The sequence below is a fragment of the Lissotriton vulgaris genome, chromosome 1_1 (genome assembly GCF_964263255.1).
Source record: "Lissotriton vulgaris chromosome 1_1, aLisVul1.2, whole genome shotgun sequence".
NCBI lineage: Eukaryota > Metazoa > Chordata > Amphibia > Caudata > Salamandridae > Lissotriton > Lissotriton vulgaris.
The window spans coordinates 1,055,308,857-1,055,334,364 of NC_141685.1; the positions used below are offsets into that span (position 1 = coordinate 1,055,308,857).

General features: G+C 47.2%; 1 protein-coding gene across 1 annotated transcript in view; it reads right to left on the bottom strand.

The window, feature by feature from the left end:
- The window catches only part of MICALL1 (MICAL like 1), a 428,596-nt gene that overhangs the window by 220,768 nt on the left and 182,320 nt on the right, over positions 1–25,508 (bottom strand). Inside the window, exons 10-12 of the mRNA XM_086962863.1 lie at positions 19,076–19,470; positions 18,190–18,333; positions 17,439–17,565 (exon numbers count right to left, since the gene is read on the bottom strand). Of these exons, the coding sequence (XP_086818989.1) occupies positions 17,439–17,565; positions 18,190–18,333; positions 19,076–19,470 (666 nt within the window). The remainder of the gene's footprint in view (positions 1–17,438; positions 17,566–18,189; positions 18,334–19,075; positions 19,471–25,508) is intronic.

Here is a 25,508-nt window from a genome sequence, read left to right on the forward strand (position 1 = left end):
CATAACACTGGCCCTGCATCTTACGCTGTGTCAGTGTCCTGTCATCTGGTTTAAAGTGTGTTTCCTGTAGGACTGCAATATCTATTTTGTATCTCTTGATATATGCCACCACTTTTCTGACCTTTCTACTATCATTGAGGCCCCTTGCGTTCCAAGTCAAGAGCCTCAACTCCCTGCTTGCTTTCCTGCTAGTTGTCTCTGAGCTTACGTCTGCTATAGCTCCATGTGTCTTGCAGTACTGTTGAGGTGCCTGGTTCAGTGTTCAGATGTATTTCTTCCCATTCAAAACATAGCAACAATTCCTGCCCTAATTATCCCTCCCACGCTATGTAAACCCCCACAACACTCATAGCATTTGTGTGTCCCTCCCTCCCTAAACAAACTCCATTTCAAAAATATTGTATAAACCATTGCACTTGGTGGAACACACCTGGGAGCAGATTTTACCCACTCTTCAGCTCCCAGCCACTTCCTGCCACCCATATGTTGCATGGGCTATCATGGTGCCCAGTTTCGTATTCTGTGCGTTCAGTCTTACTGCCCATTTTGTCAAGAGTTCTAGGCTGATCGTTCCCTATACTGCATGTCCAGTTCAATATGAGTTCTCAATCAAGGCCCCCCACGCGTGCTTCAATCATCAGGGGTCATTTGAGCAGTCTTACCAGAGATCGACACTGGATGCTTCCCTGCAGCTGTGTGCTCCCCTCTAGCACGCAGGCGGTAAGGGTACGTCTTTCAAGTCCACAATTTAGATAATTCCGCTCTCACATTTCCTCTAATATTCTCTGCATTGGGTCTTTTAATTAAGATTCTCGTTGTTTTCCTTGTCTCAGGCATCAGTGTTCCTCAATCTCTAGCGCTTCTGCCTCATTACCACGGGAGCATCCAGGGGAGCCTCGTCGCTTTCCTGCTCGCTCTCTCTGTTAATGTTTAATAAACTGCATTACTGACTTGGTGTCCGTAAAGTAGTGCACTTTGCCCTCCATATTCACTCTTAGTTTTGCAGGGTATTGAGTGCTATACTACAGATTCTGTTCATGTCGCCTTTTTTTTGCCAGAATAAACAAGCGGCTCGTCTCCTGCCCTGCAGGGTGAAGTCCGGGAATAGGGATATCTCAGTTCCTTCCCAAATCTCCGGCTTTCCTCAGCGCTGCATCAAGGTCCCTGTAGTTTAATAATGTGGCGATAATTGGTCTGGGAGCTGCCTCCACCATGAGGCACTAGAGACCGATGGGTCTTCTCAACTACAAATATATCTGAGAAGGTTTCTCTGCCCAACAGGTCCATCAGCACCCGCTCCATGTAGTGTTCCATGTTGTTGATGCGGGTCAATTTTGCTGTAGCCAATAATTCTAATGTTGTTTATTCTAGACTTTGCTTTTAAGTTTTCCGTTTTAGACTGGAGCGATTGCAATAATTTATCCATTGTGCCTTGTGCTGTGGATTCCATCTGGAGAACATCTTCTGCATTTGAGACTCTCTGCTCCACTGCACTGAGTCTCTCATTATGTTTGTCCAGTCGCTCTGACATTCTGCCCATAAAAAAGAGAAGAGCATCAATTTTACTATAGATTTTTGAGAGGCTTTGCTGCATTGTTCGCAATATGTGTTTCAGGTCAGCCTCGACCATGGTCTCTGCGTCATCGGACGCTGCTTCAGGATCTGAAGCGCCCATTTCATGAGACTTGGAGGTCTTGTGCAATTCAAATTGCAACTTTGATTGCTGTTTGTCTGGTTTCTCCATTTTGTGATCCTGCAGCTGCTCCTCTCCCTGTCGTCTACTGCCTGTGCTCTATTTCTCCTTTATCCTGTGCGTGTAGCATTCTCACTATTTAGGTCTTATGTAGAGCGTGTCCTTAGCCTGTTCCCAGCAGCCTCTTGTGGAAGCGTGGTCACTGGTTCGAGCACGGAGGCTCAGCCAGTCGGATCAGTTAGCCCCTTCCGTCCTGGCTACGTAACACACAATTTCTGTCTTCATTTGCACTATTTCCTGTGTTCCTGCTATTGTCCACTTCTCCCTTGCTGAATTGCTACGAGGATAGGATAGGATAAAAAGTTTATAAAGCGCTCGATTGCCGTGGCGTCTTGGCGCTGATGTATGTGAAAAGATCCAGAAACTGCAGCTTCAACAGCTTAGATGACAGAAAAAAGAAGTGTCGTCAAGTCCTTCCTAAACAACTCAATTGGCTTGGAATCTCATGGCCAGAGGTAGTCTATTTCATAGGTGCACTGCCCTATTTGATAATGTCCTACCACCCCACCTTGCCCGCCTAATCTTAGCCGTCTTAAGTAGACCCAAGTTAGTGGATCTTAAATGGCGTGCGGGGTATAGGGCGTGAAAAATTTGGAAACTTCGTCGGCGCCGCCTCCATAAAGCGCTTTGTGAGCCATTCATAATGCCTTGAAATCCACACGCTGCTGCACCGGAAGCCAATGCAACAATTTAATGCCCGCTGAAGTATAGCAACCCCTGGGGATGTTCAGAAGCAACCTTGCTGCTGCATTCTGAAGAGACTGGAGCTTTCCCATCTGTGTTTGGTCTATGCCCATAAAAAGGGCATTACAATAATCTAATTTAGACAGGAAAAGACTCACCATTACTGTCTTTTGTAGCTCACGTGAGAAAAATGTTAAGATCTTTCTTAATGTTTTTAAGAGAAAGAAACAGGATGACGTCAGACTGTTAACCTGGGCAGAGAAATGTAACTTGTCATCAAAGATGACCCCAAGGTGAGGGGGGCGTGGCTAGCAGCCCATAATGGCGGACGGAGTCTGCTAGAGCTCCCGTGCCGCCGGGAAGCAAACATCCTAGATAAGCCTCTACGGGGCCGCTCGATACCGCGGAAGGGACGGACCTGTTGGCGCTGGACTCCCCGACCACCCTGGTTGGGTTTTGATATCCGTGACGGCCGAGGGGGCTGCACAGCGGAGCCCGGCGGTGCTGCGGCCTGTTTCTCTGACGGCGGCCGGGGCCTGGAGGGTGAGACGCACCTGGACCATAAACACCCCTGGAAAGCCTCTACGGGGCTGTCCGACACCCTGAGGAGGGCGGGTCTGAACGCCCCGAGCACTTCGGCGGATCCGGACGGCCTCGGCGATTCCGACGGCCGGGGGGACTGTGAGGAGGAGCCTACCGCGAATGCGGCCTAATCCTCTGAGAGGCGACCGGGGTCTGGAGTAGGAGGCGCGCCCGGACTGCAGGGCACCTAAGGCGGGGGACGCTGAGGCTGCTCCGGAGCGGACTGCTCGAGACCGGACTACACTGTTATCGGCGGTAAGGAGAGGTGACAGAGACGGGGCCGGCCCCGGGGAGGGACACAATACCTTGCAGGCTGCGGGACGGGGGACCGTTGCCCTGCCCAGAACCAGACCAGAAGACCCTGAGGGATGCGAGGACACCGGGAGCCCTGTGGACCCAAGCGGACCGACGCCTGGGGGCGGGGGGGGAGAGCAGACAACACCCGGAGGCGACCCCTGCTGTTGGGCCCCCCCCCCCCTTTTCTTCCCCCCCTCCCAGCATATCTCGACCTTACCAGGGACTGTTGAGACCCAGAAACCGAGCTGTCACTGACCACTGCGGGCGGCACTGCAACACCATGTGGCCGGGCCCGGTGGAATAGACGGTGCCTACGGACGCCCTGGGAAATATCGGAGCTGCCTGGCCTCCCGCGGAGGGACTCCGGGGGCAGAGATCGGACGGCGCCACCGAATTAGTTTCTCTTGAGAGGGGGAACATGTTCTGAATGTGGCTTGGGTGTGGGAAGCGGCCGAGCTTGGGCTATAATGTTATGTACCTCCCTCAGAGTGGGTACGAGCCGCTACTCTACCAAAATGGACTACTGTAGATTCAGCGTACATGCCCCGAATTTTGAGCAAGATACATTCCTCACGAGGGTGGGCCGAGCACTGACTGATTGGATTGATATCCCTTGGATCTTGGGAGGAGACTGGAATTTGATATTAGACGTGGACCTGGATAGGTCGCATCCCCCCCTCCAGACGACAGGCATACATAGACTGACGGACTCCTACAGGACCTGGCTCCAAGGATGGGGACTGACAGACGCGTGGCGAGCATTACACCCGACACACAGGGAATATTCCTACTACTCCCCGGTACATGTCCTACATACTCGATTAGACAGGTTCCTATGCACTAACTCTCTGATAACCAAATGTGCGTCCTCAGACTACCTGGCTAAAACCTTCTCTGACCACAGACCTCTGACACTCGACCTACAATGGGGAAGGGTGCCAACTCCAGTGCCCACCTGGAGACTGAACCCGTTATTGCTGGAAGACGGTCCCTTCTGCACATCCTTGTCGGATACGCTGGACAACTATTTCCGGGAGAACTGGGACTCTGCGACCTCTAACTTAACGGTATGGGATGCTATGAAAGTAGTGATAAGGGGGGAGGCCATAGGACAGACCGTGGGTGCTAGGCAGGAAATCCACAGGAAACTATGCGATGTTGAGGCCCGCCTAAAGACTTTGGAGTTGGCGGCAGGAGGGAATACGGAACGCAGGGAGGAATTGCAAGCAAACAATATAGAACACGCAGAACTCCTAGAGACGCTGCGAGTTATTGATCATAAAGACTATATATGACGGCAACAGGCCGAATCAGACAGATCGGGTGCTTTATTGGCTCGGCTGGTACGAGATAGTCCCGAAGCTCCAGTGATCACGCAGGTCCGGGATGGAACGGGGAGAATAGTGTCTACACAGTCTGACATCAATGCAGCCTTCAGGAATCACCTGAGTACACTATACACCTCCCCCCCCTCTGGTGAACCGGGAGGAAATGGTGACATATCTAGGAGACCTGCCTTTCCCGGTCCTGTCCCGAGATGAGCAGGCGGGGATGGACGGACCCATCACACAGCAGGAAATCAGAGTTGGCCATTCGCTCTCTCAACCGAGGCAAGACTCCCGGTCAAGATGGACTACCGGTAGAATTCTACCAGACCTATGCTACAACCTTGGTACCTGTCCTGGAGAAAATCTATAAGGCATCATATGAGACCGGTCACCTACCCGTCTCGACGATGCAAGCCTCAGTCATATCAATCCCGAAACCCGGTAGGGACACCCTCGACCTAACTAATTACAGACCCCTTTCAATGCTCTCTACGGAGTACAAAATACTCAGTAAAGTTATAGCCCTGCGGATACAGGCTCACCTCCTGGCCCTAATACACCCGGACCAATACCGCTTCCTACCGGGGAGGAGCACGTCCCAAAACACGAGGAGGCTCCACTCCCTAATGTCTGATGTGCCATTGGCCCTCTCTCGGGCTGTCTGTGTCGCACTGGACCTCCAGCAGGCATTTGATTCCTTGTCATGGACATTTATGTTCGAGGTCCTGACACGTTTTGGACTCCCCGAATCCCTAATACGGTGGATCCGTCAACTGTATACACGCCCAACGGCCAGAGCACGCACTGGCCGACACGTCTCCGACAGTTATGACATCCACTGTGGCACCCAGCAGGGATGCCCGCTGTCGCCCCTGCTGTTTGTCCTGACTCTTGAGCCCCTGGCGATCGCCCTCAGGGCCAGGATGGCTGGGATAGGCATTTCCTTCAGGGGTAAGCACCACCTGATATCAATATATGCTGACGATATCCTCTTATATCTCCAGGACCTGGAAGAAAACCACTCTGCCTTAGCAGCCATTTTTGACTGGTTTGCAGAGGTGTCTGGCCTGGCGGTCAACCCGGTAAAGTCGGTGTGATATTACTTTCAGGAGGGGCAACGGCCTTCCCACATACAATTTGCTGACTCCCAAATCCCGATAGCACAGGCCACGTTCAAGTATCTAGGCATAAACGTATATAGACGACCGGAAGATCAGATTGATGGTAACATCAGGTGGGCCATCAACGGCCTACGCGGTAGCGTACAATTCTGGACGTCCTTACCGCTGTCAGTCATGGGAAGGATAGCGGTTTCTAAAATGGTGATGCTCCCCCGCATGTTATATTATTTTGTAAACCTGCCGGTTCTTCTCCCGCAACACATATTTAATACTCTAAATACGATCCTGATTAACCTCATTTGGGGATCTGGACGGCGGAGAATAAGTCTAAAAAAACTTCAAATAAGTACCAGACAGGGAGGTCTAGGAGTGCCGGACCTCCGCGGCTACTACTATGCGAGTCAACTGCAATGGTTGTCACGCTGGGTAGCGGGTAGGAGCCTGCACGAAATTGATATCACAAGCGACCAGATAGCGCGAGGAGAGTTACACTCCCTCCTATTACCCGGGGCCAAGATACCCCGAGATTGCCATCCTCTCTTACACACCGCTCTGATGTGTTGGCGGAGGGCTTTGACGTACACGTCGTCAGCCCAGCCCTACGTGGACAATATCCTCCTGTTGGGACTTATAACGCCACAGGGACGGCTGACGCAACGCAGGTTGCGACCATAGGCGGAGGAGGGAGTGGATAGAATAGGGGACTTGTTCGGGGATGACGTACTCCTAGACCATGCTTCATTTATACAGGCCATGGGGGCCCCACCACAACAATACTTCCTACATGCCACAGTGTCGTACTACATACGACAAACATGGGCTCCGCAGCGCAATAAACCCATGCAACATTAACTAGTGCATCTCCTTCACTACATGGGGACAGGGGGACACTTAGTGCGGTGGCTATACACCGGGATTAGAGTACATGCTGCTATGCCTCTTAACACACTTAGAGACACCTGGACGCTAGATACAGGGGAGGTTCTGACGGACGGGGCCTGGAAAATCGTTCTGGAACACCCCAGAAGGGTGTCCAGGAATGTGAAGTTCAAATTTATACAGGCCATGGTACTGCATAGGGCATATCTTACCCCCCAGCGGATTCACAGGATGTTCCCTGCCTCCTCCCATTGCTGCCCTCGATGTCAGGCGGATGAGGCCGGTCTTCTCAACATGATGTGGTCTTGTCCATGCCTAACTGGATATTGGGGACAGGTCATACACATACTTCACACTGTTACGGGCCTGCAGATACCGGGGGGAGCGATATCAAGCCTGATCGGACACAGGAAAAGACCCAAGGGACATAAAGCCCCACTGAAACTCACGGACCTGGCACTGTTGTTGGCGGTCAGAGCTTTGAACATGAAGTGGATGTCTGCAAGACCCCCAGCTGTAGTGACTTGGCGATCTGAAGTGTTAAAGTGGGGTAGGGCTGAAAGCGTAATTCTGCGAAGAGAAGAGGAGCGAGGGCTACGGAAACACCCAATTGCACAAGACTGGGAGCGGATGCTGCTGGAGCTAGAGGATATAGACTTGACGCCCTCACAGGCGGGGACTGCATAATTGAGACTGTTGGACAGGAGTAGGGGAGACTGAGAGTAGGGCCTCGCTCAGGGTGCGCGCAGGTTTGCCAGACGATGACGAGCATAATTTTCTGGACACGCCAATTATTGGTGAATTTCTTTCCCTCTAAGGCCAATGGTGACAGTGCAAGATGGGTGGAGATGCTAGGAGACGTACGGGGGAGGGGAGGGTGTTGGGTGGGACGGGGAATGGCTACGACTTGACTATGTGGGTCCAATGTTATACTAAGACCGATGGAAACTGTGATATTACCGGAAGGGACCCATGCATGTGAATGTGTTATTTTACAATTGTTAAAGATATGAAGTCATTAACGCCCTGTATGAACACAGTTCTGTGAGACAATTAGTCAAATGCCTACAGTTTAAGGGGAGAAAACGAGAAAAGACTGTATGATGTAAATGATGGATATATGTACAATGTACTGTCTGAATACAGTCATGACTAAAGAGTTTAAAAAAAAAAAAAGATGACCCCAAGGTTCCTAACCTTAGAGACGGGAACCGGACACTTCCCAGCCTCGACTGGCCACCAAGAGTCATTCCACACGGGGGTCCCTCTCCAAATTCGAACACCTCCGTTTTATCTGTATTGATCTTCAGAAAATTATGGTGCATCCAGGTAATGATCTCGGAAAGGCAAGCATGAAATTTAATAGCTGTGGCCTCCGGCTGCTTGCAGATGGAAATAACAAGTTGTGAGTCATCAGCGTACGATACCAACGCGAAGCCATACCTTCTGATTAGCCTAGCCAATGGGGTGACATAGATATTGAACAGTGTAGGGGATAAAGCTGATCCCTGAGGAACCCCGCATGAAAGATGAAAACTCTCAGACTTCAATCCGTCCCAAACCAAATTTTGTTCCCTGTCCTCCAAAAAGGAGGAGAGCAGGGCAAGAGCCGTACCCTCAACCCCTAGATCCCTTAGCCACTGCACTAACACTGCGTGATTCACGGTGTCAAATGCTGCTGATAGATCTAGGAGTATAAGGACCACCCTGCCCCCACCATCCACAACCCTCCGTATTTCCTCAGTTGCAACAATCAAGGCCGATTCGGTGGAATGACAGGCACGAAAGTCATGTTGTGTTGAGTCTAACAAATTGTTTAGATTCAGATAGTCATTCAACACCTAGGCGTTGCAGCTTTACTCTGAGGGACCTTCCTCTTAATTCCTCACTTTCTTTGCAGCCACTTAGTCCCTGGTTAGCCCCTTAGGGCTTGAAAGCTTTCAAACTTTCCAGGCTCCTGCTGGGTCTGCTTCATCTCCCTAGGCTGCAGCCTCTCTCATCGCCTCCGAGGAAAAGCCACCACCCCAGATCACCCCAGCTGGGGGGAAGTTGATGGATTTTATGCCTCTCTTTGGCCAGTCACGCCCCCCAGTCCTCCTATACCTTTTTATTTTTTTTATTTATTTATAAAGTTTTATATAGCGCGAACTTGATCCCGAAGGATATCAGAGCGCTTTACAATACTTTTTTATAACAGTTGAACAGCATTGTAACAGTTAGGAACATAATTCAAAACAAAAAGTGAGACAACAAATCATCGAGGGCGCATGCATCAGGTGTCTAGGTTATCTACATCAACTACATAACATAAAATCTCCTTGAGATGATCTATTCTGTACATATATATGTATAAACGCAATCCCACCCCTTTCATTATGCTGCTCGAGCTGTACCAGTCCTAGATTTTCAATCCTTGGAGTTGGATGTTTCAGCAAAAGAATTACACAATGCTTTGCACACTCTTAAGAAGGGTAAAGCCCCAGATCCTGATGGTTTCACTGTCGAATTTCTCGCATTTTTCACATCTTCTTCTCCCTAAGTTACACAAACTTATGCCCTCTTTTTTACAAATTGGTACTGCTTCTGAGTCCTTTTTAGAAGCTCTAATTTGCCTCATTCCTAAAGATAATAAAGACCCACGTTTTTGCAAAAATGATAGGCCAATCTCTTTGCTAAACATGGATTACAAAATGTTCTCAAAATCGCGCCATCAATTTTTGTCTTCTGTTCTGCACTTCGTCTCAGGGGGTGCCGATCTGGTGTTCGCTACACCACTGCAGGTCCTCGCCCAGCCTCCTCCGCTCCCACAGGGGCTCACACTGTCTGAGACCGGAGCCAGCATAGCCCACCGGCGCCCTCTACCACTCGTTTCTCAGCCTCTCACCAGCTCTGTCTCTATCTCCAGCCCAACGGGTGTCTGCCTCACCTTCCCGGCAGCTTTGGAGGACTCAATCACCCAGCCAAGTATTCATGTAGGTGCAACGCCCGGCACAGTTGATTGCCCCTCATTTGGATTGTGCACCTCTGTTTCTGTTTCCCTGCCTCCTGCGTGGTCCGGGGGAGGGGGAAGGGGAAGGAGGAAGGTCCAGGATGGGGGGGTGTCTGTCCCTTGTCGTCCGTCCCTCTGTTGGACCCACACGCCTCTATCGCTGTTTCTGCTGGGGGTTCGCGCCCAATCACCTCCGCATCAGCATTGTCTCTGGCCTGGGGCCTCCTCTCTATGCTATTCTAAGGCTGCGCACACGCCTCCTGCAGTTAGCTTTAGTCTTCCTGGCCTCCTCCAGCCGGTCTGTTGTGCTTACTTGTTATTTTTCTTGGGCCATCTGGTTATATCTGCTATGTGCCGTTACTCTGTGACCCAAATAGTGTATTTAAGTCGCTTATTGCATCAAGATTCTGCTGGATTGTGGTGGCGGTCTCGGGAGTCAGGCAAGCTCCGCCCCCCTCCGCAGACATGCATGGATACATATTGCTGGTAGTAAAATCTGCTGAACATGCCTTTTGATCAGGATCATCTTTTTGACCCACAGGTGGGCCAAACTCTAGAGAAAACAAAAAAGGGTATGGAGTCGGTGAAAGCAATGTGGGCACTTCAAACACCAGCTCCTTGTAGTTCCTTCCGCTGCCCATCGTACAGTGGAATTTCAAAGACCACCTCATCTGGAACCTCCACCTCTTACCAGCGCACCCGGTACCAGCAATCCTCTCCCAGGGGTCATTTTAGAGGGTCCAATAGGGGCAAGTACTCCAGAGGCAAGGGTATCTCCCAAAAGGATCTACATCCGCCACCAAACCCTGGCTTGCCTCTTCCTCCCGACCACAAAACACCTGTTGGGGGACGTCTACAAGGGTTCTTTTCCATCTGACAAACAATAACCTCAGACCAGTGGGTGTTAGATATTATCAAACATGGTTATTGTCTGGAGCTCACTTCTACGCCTCGAACCATTCCATCTTGCAAACACAGGCTATCAGCTGAATACCAAACACTACTCAAAGAGGAGGTCAAAGCCTTCTGTCTCAAAGAGGCTATGGAACGTGTCTCATTAATATCTTAGCGGAATACTTTCCGCGGATGGACAACGATTTTGACGACCTCGTCAGCTGGATGCGGCCAGTGGGAACTCCACCCGCAAGTCCTCCACCATTGCTTTCCCAAACGGGGGTTCCCTCAATAGATCTCTTCACAACCGCAGACCACACCAATTGCCCAAACTTCGCCTCCAGGTTCCAACACCGAAAATCCAATGGCAATGCACTATGGATGAATTAGTCAGGGATATTTGCCTACGTTTTTCCTTCTCTTTCTCTTCTTCCATTTGTAGTTCGAAAGCTTTGGCAGACATCCCTCACATTTTTCTTGGTAGTCCCCGTGGGCTCGCCAACCATGGTTCACAACTCTGCCTGACCTCTCTTTGGTCCCACAGGAGAGTCTCCACAACAGGCCAGACCTTCTTATGCAGAACCATGAAGAAACAAGGCACCCAGATCTCATGTCTCTAAACCTTGCAATCTGGCTCCTGAGGTCCAAGATTTTGGATTCCTTCATCTTCTATCTGAGTGCAAGACCATTCTCAAGGAAACCCTCAGACTACTACATGTGTCTGCTATGCGGCAAAATTGAAAAGGTTTGACTGCTATTGTCACTCAAAACAACTTGACCCTTTCAAAGCTACAGTACAGAACACTGTTTATTACTTGCTCCACTTACAGATTTCTGGACTAGCCTTTACTTCCATACGCTTACATCTAGCCGCAGTAGCTGCATATCTCCAGAATAGACGTCTCTCTCTTCAAAATACCAGTCATTAAAGTCTTCATGGAAGGTCTCATAAGAGTGAGTCCTCCCTGGGTTCCACCAGCACCCTCATGGAATCTTAACACTGTACTTACATGACGCATTGATATTAGCTCACTCAGGCATGTCAGTGAGCCTCAAGCATTAACCCGGGAAGAACTTTTTTCCAAATGCATAGAGACAGAGTTGTCCTCAGGCACCAACCCCAAATTCCTACCTAAGATAGTGTCTCAATTATACCTGATCAGTCAATCGACCTACCTGTTTTTTTCCACAGCCAGACTTCGTTGCGGAATGGACTCTTCATAATGTGGATGTAAAGTGAGCCCCCATGTACTAGATTGATAGGAGTAGGACTTTTAGAAAGACACAAATTTTTGTGGCTTTCTCCCATTATCATAAAGGGAAGGCTATATCAAAGACAGGCATTGTCAGATGGATAGTTAAATAGATTCAGATCTATGCACAGCATGTGCATCTACAGCCACACAAGCCTCGAACAGAGAATGTTACTTACTCTGGAAGCATCTGTTCTTGGGATGTAGTGCTGTAGATTCATATGTGCCCACCTTCCTCCCTGGAAACCTGTGGCCGTTGCAGTATTTTCTAATATTTCTTTTTTCTTGTATCCATGGACATCTCTTTACTTATCACTTCTTTTCACACTCTATCGTCACCCGCCGCGCAGGAAAACAATCTACTAATGAAATCAATGCTCATGCGCATTATCACCAAGAGGAGGAGTCACTCTACCTCATGACTCGAAAGACTTCTTAGAATAAAAAACAACATGCACACATCTGGGCCCAACACTAGATGGCAGGAGTACACATTGGATGTGAATCTAGAGCACTACATGCCACAAACGGATGCTTAAAGGGTGTGCAACATTTTCCTAAAACCACATCATCCACTTCGTAAGAATACTGCAGTCAGTGAAGTGAAGACCCTCCTCATTTACAGGAATGAAACATTCCTTTTATCTGGGTCTAAGCTAAGCTCAATGTCACTGGAATAGTATGACCCTCTTACAGCTATATGACCACAAGTCTAAATTACAGTCTTAGCTAATCTCTTCCGTTTAACCAGAATGGCAAAATCCACCCTACCTTAATCCCACTTAATTTCATCCTCCACAAACAACTTGCATTCCTCCTTTTTGTTAAACGAAGCCAGTCTTCCCTTGAATCTGATTGATCTAGCCCCTGTAACCTCATTCTAAGCCATGGTCCTTCTATCTTGAATGGAACAGCATGGCCTCTCTTACCACTGTCTAACCTAATCTCCTCTTATGTTTACTGGAAAGATATTGCTCAGTTTATTAAAGTCAAGAGGCCTGATTTAATGTTTTGTGGACGGAATGCAATCCGTAAGTGTGGAGGAGGACACTACCTCTGCCACCCTGACGGACTACCCTCCACCAAATTTATAGTTGACCTTCGGCCCAGCAGGTGATTCCTTGCAGGGTACTAAAAGTTTGGTGGACGGCCACTGTTGGTTTTGATGACAGTTCGCCGAACTTCTAACTTTTTTTTTTTTCATAAAAACAGCAAACTAATGACTTCTACACCCTGGAGTTTTTTCTGCGTGTCATTACAGGTTATTTTCTGTCCCTCATAGCAAGCATTTTCTGTCAGTGATAAACAGGAAAAAAAATTAACTACATTACACCGAACAATAAGAAAAAAATGCGAGCCATAGTAATGTGGATTAAGACTGAAAATCCCGCTGTAATACTGTTACAGGAGACTCATATCCCAGCTGCAAAATTTGAAGAGTTTTCTATGTTCAAAGCATGGCGTCATATCGGGGTTTTTCCTCTTTTTCTGAGTCTCAGCGGGGTGCTGCGCTTTTCCTAAATAAGAATATATATGCCGAAATTATACAGACAGAAGAGGGTGGTCCGGGTCGTTGGTGCTGGGCTACATGTAAAATTAAAAATAGACAAAGACCTATTACCTTTGTCAGTTTATATGCCCCAGTGGATGATAATTCTGGGATTTATGAGGACCTGTTTCAGTCTTTACTAATGGTGGGAGGGGATATTGTTATTGGAGGCGATTTTATTATTCTGATAAATTCAGAGTTAGACTCTACTACTTATTCAAAAAAGCAGCTTAAACCTAAATCATTCAGATCTATTTCCAATAACGTGACAAAACTTGATCTTTGTGACCCATGGCGTTCTCAAAACCCATTAAAAAAAGAGTTTACTTGTTGGTCAGAGAGGTTTAGGTCTTCCTCTCGCATCGATTTTTTTCTTGTTTCTAGACAACTTAAGTTTTCTTATCAGAAAATTTTACATAATGGCTGCTCTGACCACTCGATGCTAGTCATCGAGTTTGCTTTGGGGGAAAATACGAGAGTCCCCAAACGATGGGTATTCAATAAGACATATTTGCATGATGCAACATGGGTCGCATCATTAAAACTCGAGATCATAGACTTTATCACCCGCAATATTGACACGGCTCCTCTTCACATTGTCTGGGACTCCTTGAAGGCTTTTATTCGGGGGTGTAGTTATAGGGAAAGATGCAGCAGAATTGTCTGTCGCTAGGAATATAAAGAACTCGCTGAAACAAAAAATACAGGCTTTAACGGAACAACAGCAGTATAACCCCTCTGGCAGTGTTCAAAGTCAATTAAATGAAGCCAAGCGGGAACTGCGAATTTTTTTGCCCAGAGTGAAGAGATTTTTCGCAGGCAATCGCAAAAGATTTACGAAGAAAGCAATTTTACATGGAAATTTTTAGCTTGGCAAGTTAGAGAACATGCTGCTGCAAATTTGATTAATTCCTTAAAATGCCCAGTTACTCATATTGAGACATCAGAGTCGTCTGAGATGGGGTCTTTAATGCTCTCTCATTACAATAAGATTTATAGTAGGCAACATAACGTAGACCATCAAAAGTTAACTGATTTTTTAGGCAGACATGCATTGCCTACTCTCTCTCAAACAGACCAATTGATAATGGCGAGCCCATTCTCTAGGGAAGAAATAGAGCTTGTGGTAAAAGACCTCCCAAATGGTAAGGCTTGCGGCCCTGATGGGCTTCCTGCCAAGTTTTCGAAGGCTTTTTTTAGTTCTTTTTCCGATTTCTTTTTGTTATTATTAAACTCTATGTTGGATGGTGGTCCAATTCCAGATTCTTTAAGGGAAGGAACCGTGGTGAGCTTTTTGAAGAAGGGGAAGGAACCCAAGGATCCCAATTCATATAGACCAATCACATTATTAAATTCCAATTATAAAATTACCACTAAATTATTATCAACACGTTTTAATAGTATTCCAGCAGATTTGATACATCCTGATCAAAATGGTTTCATCGCAGGTCGACAATTGATCACAAATACACAATATTTGATTGAGGCCTTAGATTATTTTGAGACACGGGGGTCCCTGCGTTAATTTTATTATTAGATGCGGAAAAAGCTTTTGATTTGGTGGTTTGGGCGACACTTTTTATTATTTTGCAGCATTTTGGGATCCCACAAAAAATCACTAGCTTAATTCAGAATCTTTACACAGGTGCCAAAGTCAATGTTTTTATTAATACAGCCATGGTAGGTTCTCTGTCAGTTAAGCGGGGCACGAGGCAAGGATGCCCATTGTCACCTGTTCTTTTTGCTTTTTTTATTGAGCCACTTGCAGTGGCAATCCGGAACTGTGTGCATATTTCCCCTCCCGTCACCTCTATGGCCAAGATTAAATTATATGCTGACGATATTATGTTGTTAATCAAACCTGATATGCAATCTTAAATGCAGGCTCTACAGATCTTTGAAGAATTTGAGGCCTTCAGGGGATACCGGATTAACAAAAAGAAAACGGAAATTTTGGTTTGTGGCGGTATAGATCCAGAACTTCATCCTGATATAGGCAGCTGTATTAATAATAGACCAAAAAGATATTTAGGGGTCTTTTTTTCTGCTTCAGCTAAAGATTTGTATATACTTAATTTTGATCCACTTCTTCAAAAAGTTCGTACAATGTTTGCACAGTGGAATTCACTGCCATTATCTATCCTTGGTCGGGTGGCATTGATAAAAATGTCCGTTCTCTCTCTTTTTAATTTTTTGTTTTCCACCATCTCCTGTTTTCTACCCGGTGTGTTTTTTCCTTAAGTAGAATCTTTGTTCTCAGCTTTCGTTGGGGCAAAAAAGACACCTCAAATCGCAATAGGGATTCTCTATGAGGACATGGAGCAAGGAGGTCTTTCCCTACTAAATTTTAAAGATTATTACAATACATATTTCGCACAGTATCTGGCAAGATTCAAAAACCAAACTCACGGCCAGAATTTATTTATAAATTTGCCTTGAGATTCAGATTCCCTCCCTTCTTCAGGTACTTAAATCACCCAAATTTGTTCGCTATAAGACATTGACCTGGTTTTTTAAGAGACGCTGTGTTATGCTTAAAAGATATTCTCTCCCCCTCTTTAATTTAATAACTCCCCTGATTAGTGTATTTTCATTCATAGGGATTAAAATAGGACCAGGGATAGTTGAAAATTGGGGGCGGGCTGGGTTTGCCACGCTAATGGATTTTGTTAGGAATGGATCATGGATAACCCTGAAAGAGATGGCACGTTTAATTCAGGGGAATTTTTTGCTGATAGGTTCTTATAATTTGATTTATAAAACTCTGGGGCAAATGGACCTAACACAGATTAGTCAACCTACCCAATTGACTAATGATCTTTTTGTAGATTCACGGGTAAAGAAACCCGGGGATTGGAAACGCTGTTTGGCACAGAGTAGGGAGGGGGATTTAAGTTCCAAAGCAATTAGAAAATGGCGGGAACAAGGAAACTATGGGCTATCTCTCAATATTTGGAAGACCATTAATAAATTTAATTTTAGTGTATTAAGGGGAGCCAATTGGGGCAGAATGTTATTCTTCAGTAAATGGCTTCTGTACCGCACTCCGGCGGCTATTGCCAACATGTACATTAATACTCCATCTAACTGCTTTGGATGTTTACAATATGCTACGGCTAACTAGTCTCACATAATGGTCCACTGCTCCAAAATTAAGGCATTTTGGGATGGAATTTTTGTTTTTCTTCAAACTCATTACAAGATTATGATTTTCTTGAATGTTAAATTAATGTTGTATGGTTTCTATCCGGATCTTAAGCTTCCAGACCAGCTGGCAAAACTTGTGTATATTGTAATGGCAGTGGCTAGATCGTTGTTACTGCAGACTTGGCGCTCAGAGCAGGTTCCTTCGGTGCAGGAATGGCTTCAGAAAATAAAAAGAGTTAGAAAAAGCGAACAATTCTATGCTCAGAGAATTGGGGGGGTGAGAAAATTTGAAAAAATGTGGGGATCATATTTTGATTAATTGTTTATAATATTTTGTAGATCCAAAATGAATGCTAATTGATGCTTGTATCCTCCGGCTGATTTGTTATATGTTATGATTTTTGCTAAATGTGCCTTTATGTCATGATTAATGATGTCACTAAGGACTTCAATAAAAAAAAAAAAATACATTACACCAACCATCCTAAAAAGGTACTTTGGAGAAAGTATTCCATTGATGGAGCCAACAGAGGATCCGTCAACGGAATACTTAAGGTCTATCAACCTCTATATGAGGTGGGCGGACGAAGGGTTTGCAGTGCAGGGTACTCTGTTGCATTTGAGACAGACTGTCCACCAAACTGTAAATCGGACCCAGAGATAAACTTTCACCTTAAACTGGAATAACAGGACCCATAATGCCATTGTCTAGCCAAACTTCCCCCATCGTTAACAGAAATAGGATAGGCTCGTAACCACTGTCCATGCTAAGCGCCTCACACTTTTTATGAAAACTATGTGGCACTGCTTACCGCTTGTATGGTACGTTCTTCCTGTTTTAAAAAGGAATGATATAGTCCACTTTAAAGTTGTGTAAGCAAAGCATTTTCACTGGGTTTTTATAGCTTATCTACCCAAGCACAGCACTCACTCTTTCACTAGAATGGTCCATCCCCTCTTACCGCTATCTAAGCTGCGCAGTTTGCTCTCCAGCTCGATCCCGCGCCGTTCCATTTCGTCAAGCTGACGCTCAATAGTGTTCAGCTCCCCGTGGATATCTTCCTCTGGGATGTACTGGTCTGCTTGTACCTACCCAGGAGCAGACAGAGACACGGGGTTATCACAGAGTAAAAACTGATGGTGGTGTGCAGTATCAGGTATTTAACCCTTTAATGAGAGATCTTTCTGATTTCTCTGTAGAATGGAGGGGGCTCTCTTCCTTAATTTTCTGTGGAAAGTGCAAGGTCAGTGTCAGATTTCTGTGAGGAGATGCAAGTTTTAGGTTTGTCTTTTGGAAGTGATTTTTTTAGTGGCAATTGACAAAACATTGTAAAAACATTAATCTGAAGGGGTCATGGGCCATGTCTGCATTTTCAGAGATTCGTCACTGCTTTCTTAGTGAGAAGTGAGTATGAACCCTCATTTTCTGGGAGGGGCGAAGAGGCAATTTTGCATCCGTAGAGTTTGGTCACTAGTTTCTTCTAGGGAAGTGAAAGGCCAGTCCCTAATTTCTCTGGAGGATTGAAGGGGCAGTGCCTCCATTCTCAGAGGATGGTCTCAAGTTTCTTGGTGGGAGGTTAGAAGATGGACCCTCCTCTCTCTGGGGCAAGAGTAGACAATGTATTCAGTGTCTCTGTGGTATGTGAGAGATCTGTCTTTATGCTTTCGCTTTCCCCACTAGTTCCCCTTCATGCATTTTCTGTTTCTGCTTACCTTGCGTTTAACCAGTGGGAAGCCGTGCCCTGGGGCAGGGGGCCGTGCCGGTTTAGGGCCTTTTGTGCTTTTCCTTGATGGAGATATGACCGGTGATGCGGCAGGTGAGGCCTTCCTATTAAACGGGTTCTCTTTACAAGAGGACTGTAAGATAAAGGCACAGTGAAGGAACCATGAACTGTTTGAGTGTTACTGCATAAACCCAGAGGTAGTGACCCTTAGTGTCACCCACAGTGTACCTGTGCATCACTGAAATCATTCACCGTGCAACTCACGCCCTCAGTATGTGTGCTTCATTGAAGATATTCCCAGTAGTGCTAAATCTCTGTGTCACTGATGTAATCCCCACATACCATCTGTATCAGTGCATCACTTTTGTCACCCCTAGGTAATACTCAAACCTCTTCTGTCAAGACATTGACTGCAAACCCAGACACCGTCACATACACAGGGACCCTCACACCTCCTCTGCTGGTTTATCATGGATATCACTCCCTGGGTGTACTCACACCTTCCGTATCTATATATCATTGAAAGAATCCCCTGGTGCCCTCTCACACAATGTACCGGTGCATCGTTGATTTCATCCCTATGTAACCTTCCCAGCCTGTGCGACTGCATTTTAGATATCGCCACAGAAGCACTCACATCTTCTGTACCCCTGCCTCAGTGATAGCACACCTAAGAGCTCCCATACATTTATCTGGATGTTTTCCAGAGCTCATTGCTTCTTCTTACCTTTGTATTACTGACACCACCCTCAAGAGCCCAAACAACATCTGTACATGTGAATGACAGTTGACACCCACAGGGTTCCTCACATATTCTGTATCAGTACATTACAACTCCACCTTCCCTTGCTGATTTTCTGTGTGATATGGCTTACCTTTGGCTGTGTTTTCGGTGGTGGTGAAGTAACACTCTCACTGCCCTCTTGGGAAGAAGCAGAAGCAGAGGGTACTGTAGGCTTAGGAGGTGGAGGCCGGTGTGGGCTGGACTTCAGACTGCCGCATGAGGAACTCCTGCTGCTCTGCGGCGAAGTAGCCAGATCGGCCGGGCGATGAGCCAGCTCACCAGCAGAAAGCCTGGGAGGTGTTGGGTCACCATTGGTGGGGCAGAGAGCTGCGGCATGCACAGCAGGCTCTGAGGAGCTCTTGCTGACCGTTTCATTCAGGGAAGGGTCTGAAGAAAGACTTTCTATGCTGAGAGCTGGAGACGGAGTACAGGAAGATGGCTCTGAGTGCGAGGTCCGAGAGGCTGGATGGAGACTGGTATGCCGAGCTGTGAACAAACAATGAGAGATATAGTGAGAGAAGTTTGTTGCTGGAACACAAAGCACAAATGAAGTACTCAAGGGTTAGTCCAGGAAAAAAGTCACTTGTAAAACGTATCCCACCACTGTAAGAAAGTGGCTCTATATATACTGGACCAAAGTAAGGTACAGTGGGTATAGAGTCCCCAATCTCCAAAGGTATAACAGAGGTTAAAGCCAGATATGACCTTATTCTCTGAAGTGGAGCTTGGTCTTAGCAGTAAGGCAGTATCAGAGGACAGTGTAAAGCATTTGTTGCACCCACTCAGTCAGCAAATGTTTTAACACACTCAAGAACTGAACTCTAGGCCAATTGTTTTTATATCAAAAGATATAGTTGTTTTATTTTAGAACCAATAGGTATGAAAATATACTTTTCTCAATATGAGTGACTTCAGGTAATAATTTTACAGAAAGGCAATAGACTTTGTAAGTACAATAGCTACAGGGGTTGCAATATGCAACACAATTCTAAACACAATTTAACATAGAGCTCAATGGGTTTTTCCTACATAAATGCAGTTGATTACTTTAAGGATTACTTTTCTAACCACAGGACTGGATCTTGGATTCAGTCCCGGGACCTAAGCTGTAAACAGTTAAGTAAAAAGCGTTTTGGTTACAGGTGTGATTTTTAAAGAATATAAATGTATTTTCAAAGTTGACACAAAAACTTTTCAGTGAAAAACTAGCAATGTTATCCTATGGAAGGAAATTCAAGTCACAGGTAAAGTAGGTTCTCATTACTTTTGTAATCCAGTACTGGACTCCTAGGTTCAGCACGGGGACCTCTACCTAAGACAGGTAAGTAATTACGTTTCAGTATTTGGTCCGATTTTTAAAGAATATTTGTAGTTTGCAAAAATCGACACTTAGAAGAAATTTCACATAAAAACGGTCAATGGTTTCCTACGGAACAAAATGCAGGTAACTGGTAGGCACAGTTAATATTACTTTTGTGGTTCAGTACTGGGCTAAAAGGTACAGTAGTGGCTTCCTGGTCACAGGCGAGTATTTCAGAATTCGTTATTTAGCTGATTATAGATGAATATTTTAAAGTTTCAAAACTCCACAATTAGAAGAAATTTCAGTGAAAACCGGTCAATGTTAGCCTATGGAAGGAAAGTGAGTTATCTGCTTTTAGGTAAGTACTCGACTGGTGGAGTTAAGGTACTGGACATAGACTCAGGGGTCTCCCAGGGTCGGAAAGGTACAGTAGTTCCACCCTCAGTGGCACAGGGGCAGCCGGGTGAGAGAGAGTAGGCCCATGCAATCCAATGGAGGGTAGAGGGCCTTTGGTTGATGGCTGCAAGCAAGCAGGCCACGCGGCTGTGGGTGCTGATCTCCTGGTCACTAACTCAGGGCAAGTGGGGAAGTAGAGTAGGGTAGTTATTGCACTTCCAGCGGCACTCGGGCGGCTGGGTGCAGGGTGCTTTTGAGCCGTCGGGCGCTCAATGTTATCCGATGGGAAAGGTAAAAAGTGAACAAAGGCTGCAGGCTCGGGGATGGAGATTCTTCAGGTGCGACCACCACTTCGAGAGCTAAGTTGGGATCTTGGAGACGAGGTAGGTACCCCAAAGGAGGGCACAGGGGGCCACAGGGCAGCTGGCGCAGGGATGTCTTTTGGTGTCTGGAAATCTAACCCTCGGCTGGTCGCGGTTGGAGGGGTCCCTGGTTCTGAGGATGCAGGCGTCGTCTGGTTCATCTAGGAGGGTCTTTGGGCACTGGACTTCGGGTACCAGTCGCCGGGTGGATGTCTGTATGGTCGTGGGTCACTCAGGCACAGGCCGGGCTTGGCGGGTGCAAAGTGGGCTGAATTCGTGGTTCCTGGCTGGCACCAGGGGTATTGCTGTTGGAGCAGAACGAATATGCTACTTACCAGTATGCATCTGTTCTTGGCATGTAGGGCTGCTGACATTCATATCAGTGCATAGATCGCCGCCTAGTGTTGGGTCCGGATGATCGCACATTGTTGTCCTGGAAGAGTCTTCGAAGTATCACGAGATAGGTGGCTCCTCCCCTGGACTACAGTGCACATGGGCATCGACTCCATCCTCAGATTGTTTTAGCCATTGTGGCCAAGACGGAGTGAAACTAAGTGAATGATGACCATGCTAGAAGTATGTGGGAATGCTACAGCCGGTACAGGCGCCGGGGGAGGAGGGCGGGCGATATGAATGTCAGCAGCCCTACATGCCAAGAACAGATGCATAATGGTAAGTAGCATATTCGGTTCGAGGCATGTGGGCTGCTGAATTCATATCTGTGCATAGAATACATAGCAGTCCCTCCATTAACGGCGGCCGCCCGTGCCAGCTGCAGCAGTTTGGAAAAGTGTTTTTAGAACAGCCTGCCCTACAGCTGCCTGCTGTTTGGAGTGCACATCAACACAGTAATGTTTTGTTAATGTGTGTGTGGTAGACCATGTGGCTGCTCTACATATGTCTTCCAAAGGAATATTTCCAAGGAAAGCCATGGAGGCCCCCAATTTTCGGGTGGAGTGGGCCCTTGCTGGAATGGTGAGAGTGCGCTTGGCTTTCTGATAGCAGATCTGAATACATTCAACGATCCACCTGGCTATACCAGCCTTGGAAATGGGGTTACCTTTGTGTTGTGGCGCAAAGGGAACAAACAGTTGTTTAGTCTTCCTAAAATCTTTGGTCCTATCAATGTAGTACATTAGGGCCCTTTTGACGTCAAGTGTGTGGAGCATTCTCTCCGCAAGTGACTCTGGATTTTGGAAGAACACCGGTAGTTCTATAGTCTGGTTGATATGGAACTGAGACACTACCTTAGGAAGGAATTTAGGGTTAGTGCGAAGCACCACCCTGTTAGAATGAATTTGAATAAATGGCTCCTGGATAGTTAGTGCCTGGAGTTCACTAACTCGTCGTAGCAACGTAATGGCTATAAGGAAAGCCACTTTCCATGTCAAGAATTGAATCTCGCAGGAATGCAGTGGTTCAAAAGAGGGACCCATCAGCCTGGTGAGGACCACATTGAGGTTCCACTCTGGAGCTGGTGGCGTCAGTGGAGGAATGACACGTTTTGAGTCCTTCCAGAAAGGCCTTAATGGCAGGCATCCTGAAAAGTTATAGGTGCTGTCTGTTCTGGAGATAAGCAGCCATTGCGGATAAATGTATACGAATGGAAGCATAGGCCAGATTACATTTGTACAGATGTAAGAGATAACAAATGATGTTTTGAATAGATGCATCCAGCGGGTTAATGTTGTGGTCTGCACAATAAATGACAAACCGCTTCCACTTCGCCGCATAGCATGCTCTGGTGGTGGGCTTTCTTGCCTCCCGGATGATGTCCATACAGTCAGGAGGTAAGTTGAGGTAGCCAAACTCTAAGACTTCAAGAGCCAGATCGCCAGGTTGAGCTGTTGGAGATCTGGATGCTGAATGTCGCCATGGCTCTGCGTCAAAAGCCTGGGTGTGAGGCGCAGCCTTTGATGCGGTACCACTGACAGTTCCAGAAACGTGGTGTACCATGGTTGCCGTGCCCACATTGGAGCAACCAGGATGAGAGTCATCGAGTGTTGCCTCAGTTTGCGTGCCACCAGCCGTATTAGATTGTCCTTGCCCGGGAGGTGTTCTGCCATGAGGAATATGTTCCTCTGAATAGCCCACTTCCACATGCTCTGAGCCAGATGAGACAGCTGCGGAGAGTGTGTCCCTCCCTGCTTCTGAATGTAGTACATGGCTGTCATGTTGTCCGTCCGGATCAACACGACCTTGTTGCACAGATGTACTTTGAAGGATTTTAGTGCCATGAAGATCGCCATCAGTTCTAGAACATTGATGTGCATCTTCCTTTGCTGCGGTGTCCATAGTCCCTGCACAGTGTAATGGAGTACATGAGCTCCCCATCCCTGGAGAGAAGCGTCCGTCGTCAGGATGATCTGTGGCACAGGCTCTTGGAACGGTCGTCCCTTGCAAAGGTTTTGTGGATTCCACCAATGCAGAGATTTGTATGCCCGACCGCTGACCAACACTAAGTCCTTCAACTGTCCGTGAGCCTGAGTCCACTGACGTGCTAAGCACTCCTGAAGCGGACGCATATGTAGTCTCGCGTGCGGGACTATGGAGATGCAGGAGGCCATCATGCCTATCAACTGCATGAACACTCGTGCTGGAAGCGAGTGTTGAGGTCTGAATCTTTGTATCAGCGATTGAATGCTGCTGACCCTCACTGAATTCGGCTGTGCTGTGGCTGCCAGAGATTTTATTGTCGCACCCATATACTGCCGTATGTGGGCGTGTTGCAGGTGGGACTTTGGGTAATTCAGTGAGAATCCCAGATCGTGGAGAAGGTGAATGGTGTGGGACATGTGGGCGGCACACTGCTGGGCCGACCTTGCCTGGATGAGCCAGTCGTCCAGATAAGGGTAGACGTGAATGTTTCGTCTCCTTAGGTGTGCTGCCACCGTCGCCAGGCACTTCGTAAACACCCTGGGTGCCGTGGTGACCCCAAAAGGCAGAACCTTGAACTGGTAATGTTGGTTGTGGATGGTGAACCGTAGGTATTTTTTGTGTGACGGGTGTAGCGGAATATCAAAATACGCATCCTTCAGATCTAGTGTTGCGAGAAAATCCCTCTGATTGAGCAACGGTAGGACTTGCTGCAGGCTCAGCACGTGAAAGTGCTCCGATAGGATGTACTGATTGAGGGGTCTGAGGTCCAGTATGGGTCTGAGGGACCCGTCCTTCTTTGGTATTAAGAAGTATAGGGAGTAAACCCCTGTGCCTCTTTCTTGCACAGGCATGAGCTCGATTGCCCCTTTTTGCAGCATGACGAGGACCTCCTGCTGCAATAAGTGCAAGTGCTCGGCGGACATAGGACTGTGTCTTGGGGGTATGTTGGGTGGAGTGGATGTTAACTCCAGACAATAACCGTACTGTATAAGCTGTGTGACCCACCTGTCTGTGGTGATGGGACTTCCAGACTGGCAGGAACTGTTGAAGTCTCCCCCGACCGGTGTTGCGTGGTCGGGGGGGCAGTGACAAGGCGTTACTATTTGCTAGTGGCGAAGGATCTGGAGTTGTTGTTTCCACGACCTCTGCCCTTGGCACTGTTTCCACGATATCCACCTCGACTTTGTTTGGTGTATGTGGTCTGCGTGTTGCCCTTATAGTTCTGTGTGGTTTGGGAGAGCTGGCCTCTGGAAACACCTCTAGTGCTTGAGCGACAAAAAGAACCACCCCTGAACTGCTGGGACTGCAGAGCCCCCATGGACTTAGCAGTTTCAGTGCCCTTTTTGATCTTCTCCACGGTGGTGTCCACCTCTGGGCCAAATAGATGATCAGGGTTTACTGTCTGATTAAGAATGTTGGTCTGTATCTCCGGCTTAAATCCTGAGATTCTGAGCCAGGCATGTCGTCTCAGCATGACACTAGTGTTGATAGCTCTGGCCGCGGTGTCAGCCGCGTCCAATGCACATTTAATAGAAGCATTGGATATCAGCTTCCCCTATTGGATGAGCATCTCAGCTGCCTCTTTGTATTCGTCTGGCAGGTGCTGCAACAGGGTCTCCAGTGTGTCATAGTGTGCCCTGTCATACCTTGCTAGAAGTGCTTGTGTATTTGAAATGCGCCAGATATTGGCCGCTTGAGCTGCCACCCTTTTCCCTGATGCCTTAAACACCTTAGATTCCTTATCTGGGGGAGGAGCATCACCCGTTTTTTGGGAATTAGCCCTCTTCCGGGCATTAGAAACAACAAGAGAGTCCAAAGGCAACTGTCCCTTGATGTAAGTAGGGTCACTAAGTGCCGGTTTATACTTCTTCTCAATTCTAGGGTTTATCACCCTGGCTCTCGTAGGCTCTTTAAAGATCTCCCCAGCATGCTTCAAGACACCCTTCAACATAGGCAGAGTCTTGACAGTCCTCTCTGAGACGGAAAAGGTGTCAAAAAGAAAGTCCACTTCAATGGGGTCAGCATGGAGCTGGACGTCATGATTCTTAGCTGCCCTTTCAATGAGGGCATTAAACGCAGCTGAA